The 16,628-nt window shown below is 43.6% G+C and overlaps 2 protein-coding genes across 5 annotated transcripts; one reads left to right on the top strand and one right to left on the bottom strand.

The window, feature by feature from the left end:
* Positions 1-9,394: 9,394 nt before the first annotated feature.
* Positions 9,395-11,711, bottom strand: LOC117899559 (ferritin subunit). Its single transcript, XM_034809651.1, has 3 exons — positions 11,262-11,711; positions 10,180-10,457; positions 9,395-10,111 (listed from the first exon to the last, which is right to left on the bottom strand). Exons 1-3 carry the CDS (start codon positions 11,329-11,331, stop codon positions 9,839-9,841), a joined length of 621 nt encoding a protein of 206 aa, XP_034665542.1. The 5' UTR covers positions 11,332-11,711; the 3' UTR covers positions 9,395-9,838.
* Positions 11,712-12,510: 799 nt separating this feature from the next.
* On the top strand, positions 12,511-14,031 carry LOC117899558 (ferritin heavy chain). Of its 4 annotated transcripts, none has more exons than XM_034809649.1 (4): positions 12,511-12,664; positions 12,960-13,087; positions 13,217-13,222; positions 13,322-14,031. In XM_034809649.1, exons 2-4 carry the CDS (start codon positions 12,973-12,975, stop codon positions 13,879-13,881), a joined length of 681 nt encoding a protein of 226 aa, XP_034665540.1. In that variant the 5' UTR covers positions 12,511-12,664; positions 12,960-12,972; the 3' UTR covers positions 13,882-14,031. The 4 variants fall into 4 exon arrangements, with proteins under 4 accessions (XP_034665540.1, XP_034665538.1, XP_034665541.1 ...); XM_034809647.1 differs by having other exon boundaries at positions 13,196-13,222; XM_034809648.1 differs by lacking the exon at positions 12,511-12,664 and adding an exon at positions 12,792-12,808 and having other exon boundaries at positions 13,196-13,222.
* The last annotated feature ends 2,597 nt before the right edge of the window (positions 14,032-16,628 follow it).

Below are 16,628 nucleotides of genomic sequence, written 5' to 3'. Positions count from 1 at the left end.
CCTAGACTTAAGCCACGCGTAAGAGAAAACACCAAATATTGAAATCGTTTCGAATCGAGTGAATCCATTCTCACAATCGCACTCATTTAGGCTAAGCGAACTCGATTCGAAAGAACGCGAACCCTCTCTAAAGACAGCCACAAAAGTAGTTTTTAGCATGAATTGGCATTTAACTTTGGTTGACATCAGGAAACAATCATTTTGCATAAAAAACAGATAAGCACTTTTATTTGCGTTTTGGATCCAACTATCCACTTGATTTCCTTGAAAAGAGCTCCCCGAAATGTGATATTTAATTGATAATTGATAAAATTGAAATTGAATTTGAAATTGATGGAAAAGCAGAGCAAAGCAAAGGAAGACTCGACATCTGTGAGCATTGGTTTAGCACTTAAGTTCGAAAGACATTTAAGAGATTATATATTGTACGTGTATTTTAGATTCGGATTTGGAACACCAACTGTGACAGCATGAGAAATGAATTTTAAATTAAAAGGATCTGAAATCAAAGAATGAAAAATTATATGTGGTATATTTTGGCTTGAAATTTGTAAAATTTGCAAAGGAATCGCATCGCATCGATCGATCGATCTATTTTGGATATTGTACTGCCGTAAGCTTAACCTAGGTTTAGTTCACACCAACACTGTAACTGAGTATGCATCACATCTGCTATGAAACAATCATGCACCACAAAAACTCATACCTGTGACAAAATTTACACAATTCATCATTCGAGATTCGAGATTTCTTTAAGCTTAACCTTTACCTTAATCATAAACCACACTATGTTGCTCGCAGAGCAGATCAAAATTAAGAATCAGAATCAACTTTGTGGCTGCTTCGAGGAAAACCAAGTTAATCATTCGCTAATTAGATCGCTTCGGGTCCCCTAAGGACCCCCCGGCATACATAAGTAGATCTGTAAGCTCCAGGCTAAGCACGCTTCCCAACAATCCCCCCTCTTCGACGTTCGGCAGAGGGGGTCATACGATATACTCACTTTCTCTAACACACACACGAATACAAATTAATGGAATAATTACCTCAGATTAGAATTTTTCTAGTTTAATTCTTACAAATATACATATACTAAATGTTAAATGAAGAAAAGAAAACCCAAGCTAACGAAAATATTATAAAGATCATTTATACACTCCAAAAAAACAAAGGAAAGAAGTGGCGAGTTATGAGAAATTTTAATAGTAAAATTCAAGAGCAATTTATTATACAAAAGCAACAAATACCAAGTAATACCTAAATAAATACATACATCAAAATGCATGCAATCTCAACTAAAACTAAATACAAAAAATACAAATAAAATGACAAAGGCAAGGACAAGTAAAGCTATCATTTAACGTTTCCCAACTAAAATATTGTACGATATCTGGGAATCGCGAGTACTGCCCTCTAAAATATATAAATACATACACATATAGACCAAAAAACGCTGCCAAATATCAAAGCTGCCACTCCCACACAACGCTACCAACTCCTAGAACTAACCCAAGCTCAGATCCGAAAGCAGAATGGAGTATTATACATACATACAAACATACAAAAATACATATGTAGGGACTTTATCTAGTATATGGATATGTATATTGTATATGTATACATCTATGTATATGTATCTTTTAAACGTATTATTGCATTATAAAACACTACGAGTATCGTAAATCGAGTATCGAATATCTATTATATATGGCATTTATTGTATATGAAGTTTTCATTGTACTATTTAATACTCTATTTGAGAAGCGTCGTCATTATTGAACCTTGTATGTTTCGTTATACATAAGTACTTCATATACCCACACATACACACTCACTCACACTCACATTAACTCACTCACACTCTTACTCACATCGACACACGTTGAAAAAACGAATCGTGCATCCCTTATCCTGTGGGGAGGACTTGAGGAATGGCTTTTGGGATCCAGAGGAGGGTCCAGGGTATGGTCACGCCTACTCACATAGAAGAATTTCTGCTGCTCAGGTAAAGGCGTGGACCCTGTCCTGCCCCGACCCGCGGATCCCCCATCCCTCGGCCAGGACCACAGGCAGAATGCTGGGCACGGGCACAGAGTGTAGCGTGCCGTGGATTTTGTGTATGATTTTTCTTTTGTTAAGTTAAACAAACATTCTGTCTCTTTCTCATTCACTGCACGGAAACGGAAGTCAGAAGGCGTGAGAAAGGAGAGGAGTAGAAGAGAAGAAATTGCAGAACGGAAGGGCAGTCATAGTGGAATTTTGTTTAAGTTTTTTGTTTCGTTTCTATTATTGAAAAGGAAATTTATGCAAATAATAAGATAATAATATTAAACAAAGTACACTCTACCTTATTTAGATGCAATGAAACTTTAATTCCTTGAATTAGTCAAATTTGATTTTGGACCTGAACAAAAACAAAATACAAAAAAAAGCATTGTAAACCTAACAAAACAAATACATACAACATACATATATAACGAAAAGTAACCAAAAATAAATAAAATACTTGCTAAATAGACAAATGTGAACTCCACAGGACGGGGCCTGGACAGAACCCAACACGAGGATATGGGAAATGATAGTTACGAATATTTCCTACCTTCTGGCCGGCCCCGCCATGTGCGACACTCCTCCATTTTAGGTTTTTGCGTTGAAAGTAATTATGAATATTTATGGTATTTCCTACTAATCAAAAAAAGAACATCCTTTGATTTCCTTGTTAAAACTAAAGCAAATTTACAAAAGAGAAAGCGAAAGCTGAAGCGATAGAGAAAGCGATTGAGAGCGAAGAGAAATTACAAAGCAACATTAAAAGATACAAAAACATGAACCTCAGCACTCCTGCATCCTACACTTATGTAACAAAGCAAGACAAAGCGAAAGAGTTGAAAGAGACGAAGAGAAATCCCTATCCAAACCGTAGCGAATCACATGAAGAAGCACACATAACAAAAGAGATAGCAGCAGTATGCAGTAAGCAGTAAGCAGTAAGCGCCCCTCCCCCCTTTTCGAAAGTACAAATTGTTTTTATTGTGAGAGGATCTTTTAACGAAAAATGAAGCTGTTCGATCTATAGTTTCCACCCGACTTTGCTTCAGAAAAAAACCCACACGCCCAAGTCCAAAGTGAAATAAGCTACATACATACACACATACATATGTAAGTACATATGTATATACATACATGAAATAATGGTTATTCGGAGGAGCACCCAGTAGAAGCTTCGTAGATCGAATATCGGTAAAATACATTTACAATATCCCCTGCCGCAGCGTCTCTCAAAGCTAATACACAGACTCACACACACACACACACACACACACGAACAAACACTCATTTTAACACTCATCAACCACACTCATCATACACACCAATCATTCACACTAATCATTGGCATTGAATCATTAAAAAATCATTAAAAAAATTTAAAAAGAATGGAATAAGCACACATAATACATACTAAATATATATAAAAAAAAAACTTACATGCATTTATCCCACTTTAGTACTTAACACATTCATACATACTCGTAAATCATTCATGATAAGCGCATTTGTCTCTATTAAAAATAACACTAATAATACTACATATACAAATAATATATGGAATATGTAACATTTACTACCTTACGAATCGATTACACTTCTAAATCTATATATCTACGAGTAAAATACACGAGTATATTTTGTATAAGCGGTGAAGCCGGTCGACCGAGCAAACTCTCGAAGAATAAAAAGAATCTTTCAATAAAGTGCGACCATTGTCGCTTATAACCATCAAAAACCTAATCCAAACTACTTTCAATGTGTTGTGGGATTGTTGGATTGGTGGGGTGGGGAAACTGGAACTTTCAGAGAAAGGGGTGAACTATAGCTGATGGATGCCATTCGATAAGTAGACCCTTGGGGGCTAAATCACTCACTGCCAATTGGTTTGCCCCTCAGGGTATGGCATGGGATGAGTTCGAGTTCGAGTTGATTTCCTTATCCGATAATCGGGGCTCAAGTCCAGCCAAAGCTGCCAGCTGCGGCCGTTCAATTAGCGTCTCTGAAGCAGCCACCAAGCACCTGACTGGGTTTCTAATTAACTTTTACCCCTCATAGAAGGAGTGGGTGCTGGAAACCACAGCTGTGCTCCACTACGAGGACAGCGAACAATATGGAATCCAATTTCACAACAAAATTGCTCTTGAAAGGACTCCCACCGCCAGCGAAGCCACGGCGACTGCACAATGTACAAATTCAATTGCAACTAATGCACTTCATGGGAACTCTGCTAGCCCCATCCTCTGGTCCCACTTGACTGCAGACGTGTCTGCGTGTGAAGCTTAAGCTGTTTGGCCGCAGGAGCGATGGGCGGAAGGCTCCAAGGAAACCAGGATGCCGAAGGTTGTGTGCCCAGCCAGTCAAGGAGCGGAAATCAAACAAGACGCGAGGATTGCTCGCTTCTTAGCCGGCAGACGAGAGAGAGATGGGCTCGTGCTAAATGGACGCCTCACGAGATTAAGAAAAAGAACTCACGGATTAGCTAGCCGGTTCCTTACACATTTCCTAAGGTTGTCCTATTTTAAGATGCACGTCAATGTATGTAATGTATGTTGGAGACAATACGATGTACTCATTTTACTAACCTCAATTGCAAGTTCCCAAAAGGGGCCATCGTGTCACGCTGCCAGCAGTGTGGCAGACTGGGAGTCGGGCTCCACTTGCCTTTGCAGCTCTTGGCCGCAGCTGTGTCCTGGCTCCGGCTCCAGCTACAGCTCGGAACGTGGAACGTGAAACGTGGCTCGTCTGCAGTTGCCTGCGTGGCCGGCATGGCAAATATTTAACGCAAACAATGCGCTTAAATCAAAAGCAAGCCATGTCTGCGGCATAACTGTGCGACAGGCAGACAGACAAGACCCCACCCATCTGCCCCATCCACCAAAGAGGCAAACATGAAATCTATTTAACCTCACACGTTGAGGATACTTCCTCCTCTCCTTGCCCTGCTCCCGATGCTGACACTGCCCTTTAGTTTTAATGCCCCTGTCCGGGCAGCAAAGGAGCATGCAAATCAGCTTTTTATTTGACTGGCCTCCCGACTGGCGCTTCCAGTGCTAGACCTCAACCTGCAGCTGAACCTGAGAATGGCGCGAGACCTAAGCTGGGTCCATAAGTTCACCACGGAATGACCCTCTGGGGAAATTCATAGTTGATACTTGTGGCCATTGAACTGTAAGAAAAGCGAGCTGGACGGACTGACAATAAACACAACAGAGGAAAGCAAAAGTGCCGCGCCGGACGGGACAGGACTTTATCCTTATCTCCGTCTCATGTCTTATGTCAAGGCAAAGTTTGTGGCACAAACTTTTGCTGCTCTCTTGTGTCAATGAAAGCGGTCACTTAAAAAATGTCACCCACCCCCAAACCCCCAGATAAAACATAAGAGAGACAAAGAACTATATCAAAAGCAATATGTCTGGGTATGCATAATTAGAAAAGTTTGCTGCATGCCACATACATACGTCATTTACTGGCCTGACCACTCGGACTTGATTCTGCAACCGGGGTTATGGAAATATCAACGAGTGGGGAGACAGTTTTATCTCCTGAAAATTAAACACGACACAACGTCGTTATCTTTATAAATCAAAGGGAATTACATGCACCCCCACAACATAACAATAACCATCCCCACATGTGAATGCCACAGATTCTGGAAATTGTTGCAAACCCTTTCTGCAAATAGCTCAGAGCTCAGAGGACGCACACACGGACATATTTTTAATGATTTATTTCCAATTTAAGCAAGATTTCGTACTTAAGATCCTCTGCCTAATGGCCGCCCCCGGCCAAAATGCGAGGTCAGTGGTCACCCCGTTCTCGCCCAGAATTCCCCGAGCGGCCAAGGGTGCAGACATCTCCTGAGCATCGCATCCCACTCTCAGTGGTCCACTGGTAGTGTGCTAATATGCAAATCCAATTTATTGCACTACCCGCTCCATTTCTTTCCCCTGCCTGTTCCCAAACCACTGCCTCGATGTCCTGGCTGGGCGTGAGTTATACGAATCCTTTTTATCTCGGCTGTCGCCTGGCGTGCGTCGACCACATAAATCTTGTATAAGTTTGCTCCTTGCCAGCCAGGGAGCCAGAGACCCAGGCAGGGATCCAGGAACCAGCCAAGTCAATATGCTAAATCAGCAAAATCCCTGGCTCGCTCCTCATGCTCATGCTCTACTCGGCTCTACATGGACTTCTGAGAACTGGAGGACGGGCGGGGCATGTTTGGACAGCTGCTAAGACATTTCAATAACGCTTTGAGCTGGAGCTGGGTTCGGGAGTCTGGAATGCCAGGGCGACAATACCAATCCCTATCCTCCTTCCTCTTTCCTAGTCGATGCTTGTTGAATTTTAATCATTTGCGTGATGCATACTTACTTGGAGGACATCTCCATTGAGAGCGAGAGTGCAGAAAACGACTTGGAGGTAGCTGGCGAAATGTCGAGCAAGAAGTTGTACACTTTTCTTAATAATACACATATGTATGTAAATATCTGCCCAAGTATATTTAAACTTTTTTTTTGTACCCGGTACTCGAAGAGTAAATAGGGTATATTGTATTTGTGCGGATAACGGTTGTATGTAACGCACAGAAGGAAACGTTTCCGACCCCATAAAGTATATATATTCTTGATCAGCATCAATAGCCGAGTCGATTGAGCCATGTCTGTCTGTCCGTCCGTCCGTCTGTCCGTCTTGTTTGTCGGCTAGTTCTCAGAGACTATAAGGGCTAGAGCCACCAAATTTTGGCACCAGACTGCTGTATGCTCACACTGCAACCAGTGTATTTCAAAAATGAGCCCCGCCCCCTTCCGCCCCCGCAAAAGGGCGAAAACCTCGCCAAATCATTTTAGTTACTTGGCGACTGAAAAATGAATTGCGGTTTCATAGCATCCAGATTTTGACACAGTGAAAAAACATGGAAACCAGTAACCTTCTGCTGACTTCTGTTCGCCTGGTACTTTGTCTGAAAATTTTCCTGTTTTCGGCCAGGAAACCGCAACTCATTTTTCAGTCGCCAAGTATTGGCCTCTGCCCCTGACACGTCTCTGCCGCTGCCTCTGCCGCGACTCTGCCCTGACTCTGCAGTGTGTGTTTCTAGGGGAGGGTGGCGAGCTAAAGGAGCGTGTTGGCGTGAGTAGTGTTGTTGATGTAGATGACAGATGAAGAAAAAATGTAAAATTTGACAAATAACCGCTAAGTTGCAGATGTAGTACTGAGTGCCGGGTATAAAAGTTGTGACGCGTAAGAAGCGTCTCACACGTCCCTTCTCGTTTGTGCAACGAATGTGCTTAAACTAATTTAGATTAATCTTTATGAAATATATTATTATCTAGATTACTTTATTCGACTAGAGCTTACCTTACTTATAAAGCAAAAATGTTTGTGCTTCGATCGGAGGTAGTTGATCTCTCTTGACTCGTCTATCTCCCTTTGTTCCAACCGGTTCGTTAGGGTTAGCAGGAGGTAACGCCTGTCATTGCTCAATGGTCGTACAGAGATTTATGTTGGGAACAGTAAACAGGAAGCCGGAGAAAGCTGAGAAAGTGCAGAGCAGAGCAGACGAGTGTGAGACAAAGGAACTGCCCGGAAATAAATCATCTTTTAGCGGCAGGCGGCGAATGTCCTCCGGAGCTCGCGATTACCACTTCAAGCCAAAACCGGTTCGGGGCCATTCACTGCGGTTCGGGATCCTAATATAAACAGACTTCAGACAGAGAATTGGGAGAGGGAATTCCGACTGCATTCGTTTTCCGTTTCCCATTTACATAGCACAATTCATGCCCATTGTCCTGGGGATGGACTGTCGGCCGTTTCAAATTTGTCAACTAGCAAGCAACGAATGTCAGCGAGATAAGCGTGGAGAAACTTTTATCGGAATGCTATTCGGATTCAGGATAAATCACTCGCACGTCTCTGACCGGAATATTTCACAACAAGATTGGTTGGTTCCCGCTCCATTCTCACCCCGTATGAAAAAATAGCCAAAAAATGCAATAAAAATCATCGGCCAGTCAGGCCAGAGCCATGAAGAAAAGTTTTCTTCCGTTAGACAAGATTGATAGTGGCCCAGTGGTCATGGTCAATTTGTATTCCGTTCAGGCTCTTCCCTTACTCCCTCTTCCCCAGTTCTGGTCAATCAGACGAATTGCGCCAAATATTTGCGCCGCTTATCAAAAAATTTGCGGCCCATTGTCGGAGTGATGCAATTTTAAACCCGATTCGGGTCAGGACATCTGTTCAAATATTAGCTTATAAAATTGTTTAAAATGCGACCCAGCAAACCGTCCACTATGGTCATGCTCGCCTGCTAGTCATCCCGCTTCCAGGAATATGACATACAGGGAACCATCATCACCGCCTTTTGACAGTTGCCACAATTTATCATAATTCAATGCATGCCATGTCCTGTCAATCACTGAAATCGACAACGGCCTCGAAAGGGTGAAGTCGAACACACATTAGCCCCGGTAGTATACCCTCCCCTCAGGGAAGAACTGTGGGGAAACAGGATTGGGGTGGAGTGAGGCCAGGAACGACATTTTTACAAGTGACTTATGAATTATTCCTTGTACTTGTCCCCGTCCATCTCAATCTCTATCTCAGGTTCCGTCTCGCTCGACTCACTTTGCTCTTTATGGTTGGCATTTTGTGTTTTCAAATCGGATTAAGCCAGATGGGATATGGGGATGGAGAAGTACATGAAAGGGTCAATATTGGACAGGGAGAGGGAACGAAGACGTTTATCAAACGGAATACGCGATGCCAGTAGACCATTAGCCATTGGCCAGCCCCTGATGGACAGGCGGGACGTGATCCCAGACACGGCTCATCAAGTGCATTGTCAGGGGACACAAAAGGGTTAATCGTCTACAATTTTCATATGAAGCTTGGTTTAGGAAGAGCCTGGCCAACGTAAATGTGCTCCAAGAGTATCTGTGGGTTATTTCATCTGATTTTCCAACTATTTAATTAATTTGCTTGAATGGTCATACAAATTAGTACAATCACTATAATTTAATTTCAATACTGCTAGGAAACTGTCAAAGGAGACTGTTGGGAAAGCTCCGCCTTCGAATTGAATGGTGATCCTCATGATTCTGGGAAAGAATGTCCTTTTTCTTGCACGATTCTTCTGTAGCATCATGGCCATGTCGACCACTAATACATTTCCCATGTAACAACAAGTAGGTAGTTAGAAATAAAGTTGAAATTTATTTATTTGTTGTTTTTTTATTTTCTAATTTGCTGGTCTAATTGACAGAAAAATATAGAGATATATGCATATTTAATGTATTGTATTGTATGAGTTGTGCATGATGGCTTATATAAAATGATCCCTCCCTTCGCGTGTCACTTACATCTAGCGAAATCTCTGCAATTGCATAATGCGGAACTCCCTCCAAAGCTTTAGACCCTTCCCTGGATAGCGTAAATCACAACTCATGAAACTGATAATACTCTCTGCTCTTGCATGAGATAGCGCGGGGAGCGGGATGATAAGAACATAACTCGTAGATTTTTGCTGTGCCCCGTGGATCGGTGGCGAGCCAGAAGGAAACGGGTAATTTATTGGGAGAATTTTGTGCCAATCAAAGAGAACGAAAACTGAAGCTTTAATTTGTGATTTAATGGCGGAATTTCGGGGAAGGGTTTCAGCTCGGGTGATAACGAAATAGATAACAGAACACTAGATGGAGTTGATTTTCTGGCTGATAATTTTGAAGAGTGACTGGACACCTTATCCACGGCGTCGGCGGTGTGGGTGATCCAGAACGGTAACGGGAGAACCACTTTACAAGTTCTTGTCGAAGAGGAACTCTCCCAGCTCGCCGTGAGTTGACATCATCTTCTTGAGGGTGGTTAGCTTGCCGGCCAGCTCGCGCTGTCCGTGGAGCTGTTCCTCCAGGTACACGCCAGTGAGATAGTCCACCAGGTGGTAGTGGTTGTAGGGCTTGCCCTCACAGGTCTGGATTAACTTGCGGATGGAGCGGGTGACCTTGGTCTCCAGTTCTAGGGCATCCTCAAGGGCGGCGGCACCATCCTTCCACTCCTGCTTGGCTACGATCTGGAAAAGGAATAAGGAAAATAAGTTTCACAACAGTCCCTGGATATACCCCTTAACAGGATACTAACCGGGACGTCGATGAGGTTGCTGACGTTGTCGGTGAGCTGGCCACGCATGGACAGGTACTCGATCAGCTTGGAGCCATGCTCGCGCTCCTCCTTGGCAGACTTGAAGAAGGTCTCAGCGAAGCCGGGGCGGTTGACGGAGTCGCGGGCGAAGTAGGCGCCCATGGCCAGGTACTGGTAGGAGGCGTTGATCTCCTCCTGAATCTGGTGGCGCATGCCGTTGAGACAGCCGTCCTTCAAGTCCATCCAGCCCTTGGGGATCTCGGGCACCTCCAGCGAGCCTGTAAACCAAATAATTACGTCAGGTATCGTCATGGGCTAACGTTTCTTATGCTTAATTCACTAAAGACCTTTGCACCGGGCACTGCACTGATCGTTCTCTATTTGATCTTGACCTTGGTCATTATTCTGCTTTTGCTTCTTCCCGTCGCTCGCTGGCTCTTTCACGACACTTTTGCTTTCTTTATTGTTTATGGCTGCGGGGGGAGGAGGACCGGTATTGGCATTGCATAAACTATTCTAGAACAAGGAGAACGTGTGCAAACTGCATTTGGCTGTTCTCGCACTCTCACAGCCAATACCCTCTCTTTGGCGTTTCTCTAGCTTGGGAACGTGCGCAACACTCGCCGCCATAGCAACGGAATTTGTTTTGGTGTGGAGCCGTGTGCAAAAGTCTGCTATCTCCCTCGCACAGCTCTAAGCTGGCGACAGGCGGTCGTGTGCAAAATACAGCTGGGCTTGACCCGTTAGTCGACGAAATGAAAGCAAAATTCGCGTAGTATGGAAATCGATTTTAAAATTTGATCAAATCCATAAACTGGTTTCCCTTTCTCCAGAAGCGGAACGGAAGCATTTGCCGGAATTAATTTTACAAACAAATAAGAAACTTGTGAAATTTCTTGTTTTGATGAGCGTAAGAGCGAACAGAAACAACCAAAGAGCGACTCTCTTAGCGCGCATGCTCTCCCGCTCTCTGGCGACCTGACTCGCTCTCTTGCCGAGGCCTTTTGGTGTTATTGCGTCTAATTTTATTATTTTTCCACTGTTTCTTTTCGCTTTTGTTTAAACAAACACAGAATACTCACATTTAAAATCTCCGTACGCCTGTTGGGCCACCACGGCCAGCACCAGAAGGCTCACAATTAATTTCACCATCTTTGTTCTTCGGAATTGGGTTCAGGAAAGTCTTTACACGAAATCACAGAACAAATTGTCACGTTTAGTAAACGTTGTATGTGGTAGATGCACGAGAATGAGAATGAAGCGTCTCGAGAAGGTTGCCAATGTTAAATAGGCTCACCGCACTAGACTTTATCGAAATTTGAAACTGATTATTGGGCTGCTGTCCGTCAAAGTGCCTTTACACACACTGGTATAGAAGGCGACGCCTGCTCGGTTTTCGACTAAATGGGGCTTTACTTTCCAGTACCTTCTTGACGTGACAGAATAATCTGCTCGGCGACGATTTTGTTGCGGTAATGCTTATGCTTTGGTTATAGGGAACGTGAGTGCTGAATGCGAACTGTGAATGCCTGTGGCGCACAAAACACTTTTAAGCGCTCCGGCTGACGCTCTTTCTCGTTCGTTGTGCGAGTGTGTGTGTGTTTGGGAGAGTGTGCACTCTTATCTATTCAACATGTCGTCGCTGCTTTGTTGCGGCGGCTATTTGTAATACACTGATAATTGAATATTCTTGATAATACGGGTACTTAATTTAATACACACGTCCTCAATGTGCGAATTTCCTATCCAGATTGCCCACTCCAGGCCGACAAATGCAATATGGCGTCTTGACTCAGCGTCAGCTGTTCTTTGTTTTTGTTTTGGTTGTGTGTGAGAGAGTGCAGTGGAACACGTCATGGGTTGCCAGGCGCATGGATTTTTCCCATATCGACACTGACTGACAATATAATTCTTGCGACTTGTCGCGGGATCAATCAATACTTTCGATCAGTATCAGCAATGGCAACGCGGCAACAAGTGACAGCTGTCATTCAAAGCATTTCCCAAAGATAATAAAACACATTTATGTTACGTGGAGATCTTTCAGACATATTTGATCATATGTTTAAAAAATCTTTTATACAAATCGGTCCCTATTAACTGATAAAGATCTATGCCCCTTGGAACAATTCAGCTTGCACACGCTGACAACCCTGACTAACACTTCGCTTGTGAGTCACATGGAAAAAACAACACCAACAACAGCAGAGCGGCCATATTGCCTGAACTGAACCACAATTGACTGACAACGAAATCCCATCGTGAAGAGAGGCGAAACAACGGCGAGTGCAAAACAACAAATACCCATACAGACACTCACACTGGCACACTGGCGCACGCTCTCAGCAGCAGTATCGACCGCATAGAAACGAGGCAAACGCGACGCTATAAACAGCAGTTCGCGTTTCGAGTTCCACCAAGCAGCACCCATAAGAACCTAAAAAGCAGCTGAAAATTGAATTTAAATTCATTGCGACAATCTAAAGTGAGTTTGGTCAATTAGTTTACTTAATGAGTTCTGAGTTCCGAGAGCCGCAACTTTAACCTGATCTAAAATCCGAAATTCGAAGCAAAACTGTTATTGCTGGTGATGGTGGTGGTGGTTTCGTTGTAAAAGAGCGAGAGAGAGGTGCATGGAAAATTCTTGAAATTACGACGCAAAAACGGAACCTAGAAAGAACATCTCAGTCGCCTGAGATATTTCTATCCGATTTAGATTTGAAATTTGTATTGACATTGTGAAACTAATTCCTATAACTCCATCAATTCTCTGATTTTAGTAATTGAACAAAGATGAAACTGCTCGTTGCATTCGCTTTGATTGCCAGCCTCGGCGCTCTGGCCCAGGCAGAGGAAGAGTATTGCCACAACAGCGTGGTTACCGCCTGCTCTTCGTCGACCTTTTCTGGTGAGTAACAAGAGAGCGCGTGAAAGAGAGAGTGTATGTGAAGAGAACCTAACTTATGTGATTGTGTGTTGTTTCTCTTGCCTTTGAATTTTATACAAAATAAACAAGCGCTCACGGGCTTTTTCACAGGCGAAAGTAAGATTAACCTTACAACCCCCTTACCCCTTCTGATACTTCCGCAATGAGACAAATCTTAATTTAACTTTTTGTTTCCTTCCCCCTCTTTCGATGCAGCCAACTCCATTTGTAATGCCCGCTTCGCTGGTATCGAGCACGTCGAGCCCGAGGTCCAGGCCTACATTAACTCCCAGTTGACCAAGTCCTACGAGTACCTGCTCTTGGCCACCCACTTCAATTCTTACCAGAAGAACCGCCCCGGCTTCCAGAAGCTCTACCAGGGACTCTCGGACCGCTCCTTTGAGGACAGCATTGCTCTGATCAAGCAGATCACCAAACGTGGTGGCATCGTGGACTTCAACAGCCGCCACGAGTCTGCCGCCTCCGTCAGCACCAAGCGTCCCACTCTGGAGGTTGATGAGCTGCACTCCCTGGCCCTGGCCCTCGATAACGAGAAGCAACTGGCCACCGGAGCCACTCACATCCACACCCGTGCCATTCACGCCACCGAGCGCGACCCCGAGATGGCCCACTACATTGAGGAGGAGTACCTCGGCAAGCAGGCCGAGTCCGTGCGCAAGCTCTCTGGCTACGCCAACGATCTCGCCAAGCTGATGAAGGTGCCGGACCCATCTCTGTCCATCTATCTGTTCGACGAGTATCTGCAGAAGCAGTAAGAAGCGTTCCCGCTCGACACAATCTACACTCATCTTCCCTACTAAATTCCGCACTGCGATGCCTTTCAACCACCTTTAAATTGATTTGTGTCCCCCGTTCTATCAACAATAAATCGCAGTGCACAGCAGCAGCAGAAACAGCAGCATTATCAGAAGTAGAAAATATAATTATTTACACCGGCCTCGTCCAGGGCCCAAGGTTCGCCTTGGGTTTCCTCCATTCAAATTCACACCATGATTGTGATAATGTTATCATAAATAAGTTGGCGAAGTTCGCCCAAATGTATCTTTAGCATATATACTACACAGTGAACAAATAAAAACAACTCAAAATACAATATCAACTTGGAAAGCAGATTATTCGGTCGCTAAGTCAGCATTGTGCATGATGATAAAGCTGGATCTGTTTGCCATCATTGTGGGGCGTGTCGGATCTTGGATCTGCTCTGACAGCTGCCGCACTTGGTGGTTTGTATTCCCTCGAATGCTGATAGAAACACAGCTGGGGTTGTACTTTGGATACGCCTTTGTGTGTACCCCGGACAATGGAGGAACCACTTTGTGTAGTTTTTGTACTCGCTAAGATCACCGAACAAAACATAATTTGTATGTATGTACATATGTACTTCAATGGATCATATAATTGATAAATACTATGCAATGGGTAACGTGTGATGTATTTATGCATACACATTATGATAGACATGGCTTAGAATGAAACTCATGAAGCAGTCGTGGAGTAGATTTTTATAGAGTACATGTACATACATATGTATGTACTTATCAAACAACAGTTTTATTGACGGCTTTCCTCAAAACTGCAAAAATCATTGGGGATCTTGTATGAACAATTTCTTATTAGCTATCTCCATATGGAGTACGAGCGTTTGAAAACTTAGATCGATAACAGCCAGTGGACAATCATACAGATTAGAAAATAGTCTCTCACAGAATCGAACAAGCTTAAAGGAACTTGATTATCTTATCAGCGACAGGTAGGTTGGGGCCACTGTCCATTTGATTGTTTGCGGGAATCCACGTCATGTCTTGAGGAGAATTCTCGTTTTTCCAACGTATCATCGTCGGCTGCACACGACTTGGCCTGCTCGGTTGGGGTCCAGTGCAGGGGCCGGATCGCCATATTGCCAGACTGCTGACTAAACCGGAAAGGGACTCTGCCTCTGACGACTACGCTGATGACGATGATAATGATAGGGTGTCACCAAGTTATGTAAGGCTGCTGTCAGAGTTCTCTGGGTTCTCCGTGCCTGAATCTGCATCGCAGTTTCCTTATCTCCTATTTCTGCTGTTGTGAAAATACTTGTATATTCAGGGACATACATAAGTACATATTGGGGCTCATTCCATTTGCCCTATGGAGCCGAGCCACGCATCAGGGCAATTTATCAATTAGCGACGCCCATTCAATGAGGATTCTGTCTGCCATATCACATCCCGATATGGTCCACTAGCACGTGAAATGAACGTCAATTTGCCATTTTAATGACGTCCATTGCGGCAATAACTACTTGAGGGGGTGGGCCGAGGTCAGGAGTCATCAAATCGCAGCCCGAATCCGTGTAATAACTGCGTGCTCTGATGTAATTAGAATATGACAGCCATAAGAGGAACTAAAACTCCATTTGGGATCATAACAGTTAGGACCGAATGAGATTGAGCTGGATGGTGGGTTCTGGTGGTGGTCCATGGCGGGGCATTGTCTCCGAGTGCGTGCGTTGGTCATTAAATAATAATCCACTTAATATTAATTGCCCTGATTTGCGGTTAGATGCTGGCGGACCGTCGACTCATAAGGAGGGTTCCATAATTGCGGTCATTTGTGGTGTATTTGGCCAGGATCTACTTTTCTGTAAATGTAATTGTTTATGCCATAAGCCTTCACAAATTACGGAGCTCGCAGACAGTTTCCAAAGAAATCCCCACATGGTGTAAGCCGAGGTCATAAAAAGGTGTCTTTACCCTCAAAAATGTCTATTAATTTATGCATTTTAATAACACGTCGAGCAATTACAAAGGGTTGAGGTTGTCCTCAACCGAGGCTGCAAACTATTTGCGGAGGCCAGATGTTGTTAAAGGATACGGCTGCCAGACAACTATGAGCATGGATATGAATATGAAGACCATCTGCGTGCAGGATGTGTTTGAGTGTGTCCTGGACATGCGGGACACACATAATATGTATGCAAAATAGCAATTTAATTTCGTTTTATTGCAATGCCATTTGCAGCCACTGAAAGACAGCTGCGCCGACAGCTTCCGGCTCCCCATAAATAATCCTTGCCGTCTCTTCCCCCTACTTGCACTCGCACTCGCAGTCTTCTCATCCCTCCCTCGGCGGCTACTCCTTTAGCATCTGCAATTTTAATGAAAAGTCTTCTCCAGCCATTGTTTGGGCCACATTTCCAGTTCGAAGGCAGACATACCAATATTGTTCGGCATTTTTCCTTAACAAAAAATTCGAATTGGTTAAAATATTTAATCGGAAAAATCTTTATCGGAAAATACATTTCAGGAGAAGCTCCAAAAATTAAGAGTTGGCAACGAACATATCATCCATATTGTTATAATACTATTTATATCAATCAAAGGTAATGGCGTTCTCTATTTACTCTTCATTATATATTTAATACGTGAATTCCATCCCTGTCGCCACCCTTCCCTTAAGGCTCCCATCCCACCAAAGTTAGCTGATCAAAACAACAGCAGATTGTGCCTAATAAAGCGAT

Source organism: Drosophila subobscura, chromosome O (genome assembly GCF_008121235.1).
Source record: "Drosophila subobscura isolate 14011-0131.10 chromosome O, UCBerk_Dsub_1.0, whole genome shotgun sequence".
Lineage (NCBI taxonomy): Eukaryota > Metazoa > Arthropoda > Insecta > Diptera > Drosophilidae > Drosophila > Drosophila subobscura.
This window is presented reverse-complemented; position numbering and strand designations above follow the sequence as displayed.

Coding starts and splice junctions, on each gene's coding strand:
- LOC117899559 (XM_034809651.1), bottom strand. CDS start 11,331: ATGGTGAAATTAATTGTGAGCCTTCTGGTGCTGGCCGTGGTGGCCCAA. Junction 10,458..11,261: donor GGCGTACGGAGATTTTAAAT/GTGAGTATTCTG, acceptor TTTGGTTTACAG/GCTCGCTGGAGGTGCCCGAG. Junction 10,112..10,179: donor GCAACCTCATCGACGTCCCG/GTTAGTATCCTG, acceptor TTCCTTTTCCAG/ATCGTAGCCAAGCAGGAGTG.
- LOC117899558 (XM_034809647.1), top strand. CDS start 12,973: ATGAAACTGCTCGTTGCATTCGCTTTGATTGCCAGCCTCGGCGCTCTG. Junction 13,088..13,195: donor CTCTTCGTCGACCTTTTCTG/GTGAGTAACAAG, acceptor AAAATAAACAAG/CGCTCACGGGCTTTTTCACA. Junction 13,223..13,321: donor GGGCTTTTTCACAGGCGAAA/GTAAGATTAACC, acceptor CTTTCGATGCAG/CCAACTCCATTTGTAATGCC.